General features: G+C 50.8%; 1 protein-coding gene across 1 annotated transcript; it reads right to left on the bottom strand.

Annotated features, from left to right (window-relative positions):
* Positions 1-3,074: 3,074 nt before the first annotated feature.
* LOC136470315 (uncharacterized) lies at positions 3,075-3,635 on the bottom strand. Its single transcript, XM_066468200.1, has one exon. The coding sequence runs from the start codon at positions 3,633-3,635 to the stop codon at positions 3,075-3,077; it is 561 nt and encodes a 186-aa protein (XP_066324297.1).
* Positions 3,636-4,420: the final 785 nt, after the last annotated feature.

Here is a 4,420-nt window from a genome sequence, read left to right as displayed (position 1 = left end):
CTTTCATGCCATCATGGAGGTTGAGGTACACGCCCTCGGCTATCTTCGAATCGCCGCTTCCTTTCTTCTGCAGACAGAAAAGATGGCGGAAAAAATCGAAATGGGGCTAGAAGCCGCCATATGCTTCGCAAAGATGTATGAAAGTGGCGACAAGGAGGATCGAGTTGGGATGCAGATTGCAAATCCCAATCTCATAGTAAAGACAGAGTCCCTGAAGAAAAGGATGTACCAGAACCCCAAATCCACGCTTAAAGAAGTCTTTGAACACCATGATCTCACCTAGTTGTGGATCAGGGTACCCCTCGCCCTCCGGCGCATGCCATCCTGCGAGCTCCTTGCTGTGGAGTACCCCCATGGTGATGAGGTCTTCAATGGTCTACTCGTTGCTTCTTGATTTCCACCACTCTTTCGCCATGACTCCTGCTTTCTTCTACGCATCGCTTTTCACCATGACTCTGGCCTTACTGATGAACGAGGAAATGGCGGAGGATTGATTGGTGGTAATTTCAGAGGTATTAGGGTTGGTGCGAGGAAGAAGATGGCTACGGCTGCGAATGGCAATGGGGTTCAGTAAAAAGTAACTTCTCTATTTTATACTATATTTAACCCAAGAGTTATGCCGTTTCGTCTGCCCAAGATTCTTGGGAGACGTGCGCACGCGCCGCAGGCGGTTGTTTTCATAGCCTCGAGATCTATGCCAATATATGCGCCTCTTCGTTGCCAGTGTGGGAGGGCCCACGCTAACGCACCTACTTACAGGTGTCACGCAACTGTTTGCTTGAAAAGACCAAAAGGCAATATGACGTGCTATACCCGTCTACTTCTTTAACCAGACGTGTCAAATTGGACTGGACAGAGCAAGTAAATAAATAAACACAACAATAATAGTACAAGTGGCAGATGGTTTTTCCCCACACTTCTCGTGCTTGGGGACTGTCTAGACCACCATTGTGCTCGGGGACTGTCCAGACCTCCATCGTGCTCAGGGACTGTCTAGATCACCATCGTGCTCGGGGACTGCCCAGACCACTATCGTGCTCGGGGACTGTCCAGACCACCATCGTGCTCGGGGACTATCCAGATCACCATCGTACTCGGGGACTGCCCAGACCACCATCATGCTCGGGGACTGTTTCGACCACTCTCATGCTCAGGGACTACCCCGACCACTCTCCTAACATATCTCGAAGACCGCTCTCCTTGGCTACACGTGATTTGTACTCACATACAGTTGAGAGGAATTTATTTAGACCTTGCTACAAGGCTGATACCATGCCTTCTAGCAAGCTTGGGGACTACATCGGTACGATGCACCTGTCGGTGCATCTCGTATTGCTTGTACGACGATTGGTTTCTCAACTTCAGTGGGAATTTTTTTTAGACCCTGGCACCACGTGCCTACGTCACCTACTACTAGGCTCGGGGACTAAGTGGGCACACTTCACCTTGCGGTGAATGTGCTTATTTTGTTGACCCCTATGCTCTGACTGTTGGCCATAACTATTATTGTATAAGGGTCACTTACATTTCTTTTCAGAAATACAAGTGGGCACACTTCATCAGGAAAGAAATCTTTTTCTTTTTTCTTTAGAGCACCATGCATTCTTTGGACAACCAAAATGTTCAGCTATAATCATGGTCTACTGCTTTCTATTCTGACCAGAATACTGGCACATTTGCTTGGTCAATGTTTCAACCAGTTGGAGATAACATGACGACGGATCGCATTAGCCGAAGGAGATCGAACGGCGTGTCGCAACATAATACATGGTGCTCGGGGACTAGCTGCGGGGGTATTAACCCCTATACCCTTACGGCTAGGCTTGGGCCAGCCCAGTCCAGGGGGTCTGGTCCACTAGAAGATGACGTGTGGCTTGGCCGATCTACTCGGAGTCCCGCGCAAGGAATCAAGACAGACTTGGAGATCAAGTAAGATCCTGGTCGGTTAGAATAGGAATCCTTATCTGGCCACCTATGGCAATTGTAACCGGTTAGGATTAGTTTCCAGATCTATAACCCTGCCCCCAGACTATATAAGGCAGGCAGGGGACCCCTCTCAAAATCATCCCTCATTGACATACTGCAATACAATCAGACGCAGGACATAGGTATTACGCCTTCACGGCGGCCGAACCTAGATAAAACCTCATGTCTGTCTTGCGTCACCATCTTGTTTGTAGCTTGCACATCTGTCTGTCGATAATCTACTACCTTGGGCATACCCCTAGATAGACTACCAACCATATTTCGTCGATAGAGCCCAGGTCCCCGACGTTGAAGGCCTGACCCCGTACTTGATGGCTGTGGTACCGGCGCAACGCTTGCTAGTACTTGGTTGAGTGGAGGAGGGCGATGTCACATGCTTAATCTAGCTGGTCCATAGCATCCTCGAGGGATGCCTCGGCTCCCTATTCATCATATGCCCTGACCCTCGGTGCTCCATAATCAAGGTCGGTCAGGAGGATAACCTCGAAACCATAGACCATGAAGAATGGTGTGTAGCCGGTGGACCAGCTAGGGGTCGTCCTTAGGCTCTAGAGCACCGTGGGAAGCTTCGTGACCCATCGTCCGCCAAACTTGTTCAACTGGTTGAAGATCCTAGGCTTGAGGCCTTGTAGGACCATGCCGTTTATGCGCTTGACCTGCCCGTTCGTACGGGGGTGCGCCATGGTGGTCCAATCGATGTGGATGTGGTATTCATCGTAGAATCGAAGGAACTTCTTTCTAGTGAACTGCGTGCTGTTGTCCGTGATGATGGAGTTTGGGACCCCAAAGCGATGGACAATGTCAAGGAAGAACAGCACAGCTTGCTCAGACTTGATCGTGGAGATAGGTCGAGCCTCTATCCACTTTGTAGACTTGTCTACGGCGACAAGCAAGTGCGTATAGCCCTTGGGCGCCCTCTTTAGAGGTCCAACCAGATCGAGCCCCTAGACCATGAATGACCACATGATGGGGATCATTTGGAGCACTTGGGATAGCAGGTGGGTCTGTCGAGCATCGTATTGACACCCTTGACAGGTGCGCACAATAACTTCAACATCAGCTACTGCGGTTGGCTAGTAGAAGCCTTGTCAGAACGCGTTTCCGACCAGGGTCCTAGGCACGGCATGGTGCCCGCAGACCCCACCATGGATATCACTCAGCAACTGCTTCCCTTGTTCGATGGGGATGCAACGTTGTAGGATCCCGTTGTGGCTTTGCCTATAGAGCTCGCCCTCAATAGGGACAAAGAACTTAGCACGACGCGTGAGCCGCAGAGCCTCCATTTTGTCTGTTGGCAGCGCCACATGGAGGTGGTAGTCGAGGTAGGGCGTCCTCCAATTGGCCAGAGAGTGGGGCTCTATCGCTGGATCCTCGTCAAGCTCCATGACTTTGGGGTCGGATGGAGCCACTGACTGGTTAGCCCCCGAGTCTAGGGTAGGCGACCCATCACCGGTTTGTTCTAGCTCCTCGTAGCGGACCAAGGGCTTGTACTGATCGCTGGCGAAGACACCCATCGGCACCGACTCTCGCCCGAACGCTATTTTCACCAGCGCGTCGACCGCCTCGTTGAGACGCCTCAGGATGTGACAGAGCTCGAGACCGTCGAACTTGTCTTCCAGCTGGCGGACTTCTCGGCAATATGCAGCCATCTTGGCATTGTGGTAGCTTGACTCCTTCATGACTTGGTCGATGACCAGCTGGGAGTCACCTCGGACGTTGAGCCATCGGATACCCAACTCGATGGTGATGCGTAGGCCGTTGATGAGTGCCTCATACTCGGCCACATTGTTGGAGTAGGGGAAATGGATGTGAACCATGTACCTCATGCATACCCCGTGGGGTGAAACAAAGACCAGCCCCGCATCGGCGCCTTTCTTCATCAGCGATCCATTGAAGTACATCGTCCAGTCCTCTTGGTCGATGACTGCTGGAGGCATTTGGACCTCAGTCCACTCTGCAACGAAATCGGCCAGCACTTGGGACTTGATGGCCATCCGAGGGGCATATGAAATGCCTTGACCCATCAGCTCGAGTGCCCACTTTGTGATTCTTCCTATGCCATCCTAGTTTTGGATGACCTCGCCAAGAGGGTATGACATCACGACCATCACCAGATGCGACTCTGTTTACACCAAAATTTGGAAGAAGAATCACAGGGACTCGAAAGCTCCCAAGATCATGTCACCAACGAATCAATTGCATGCAGATTGGACTCAGCTGATTTGAATGCAACACTGAGATCGGCTTCCTTCAGATAACGCCAGCAGATAACGACAAAGGCTATAATCGGCGCCAAGATGAGACATGTTGGACTCTACAAAAAGGGAAAGATTAGAGTCCAAGTTATCTTAAATTAGGAATGTTTTCTCTAGGGTCAAAAATTGTGATGAGTCGTGCTTAGACAGGACTCATGCACAGGTCTCAGGTATAAATA

This window comes from Miscanthus floridulus, chromosome 8, assembly GCF_019320115.1.
Source record: "Miscanthus floridulus cultivar M001 chromosome 8, ASM1932011v1, whole genome shotgun sequence".
Classification (NCBI taxonomy): Eukaryota; Viridiplantae; Streptophyta; class Magnoliopsida; order Poales; family Poaceae; genus Miscanthus; species Miscanthus floridulus.
This window is presented reverse-complemented; position numbering and strand designations above follow the sequence as displayed.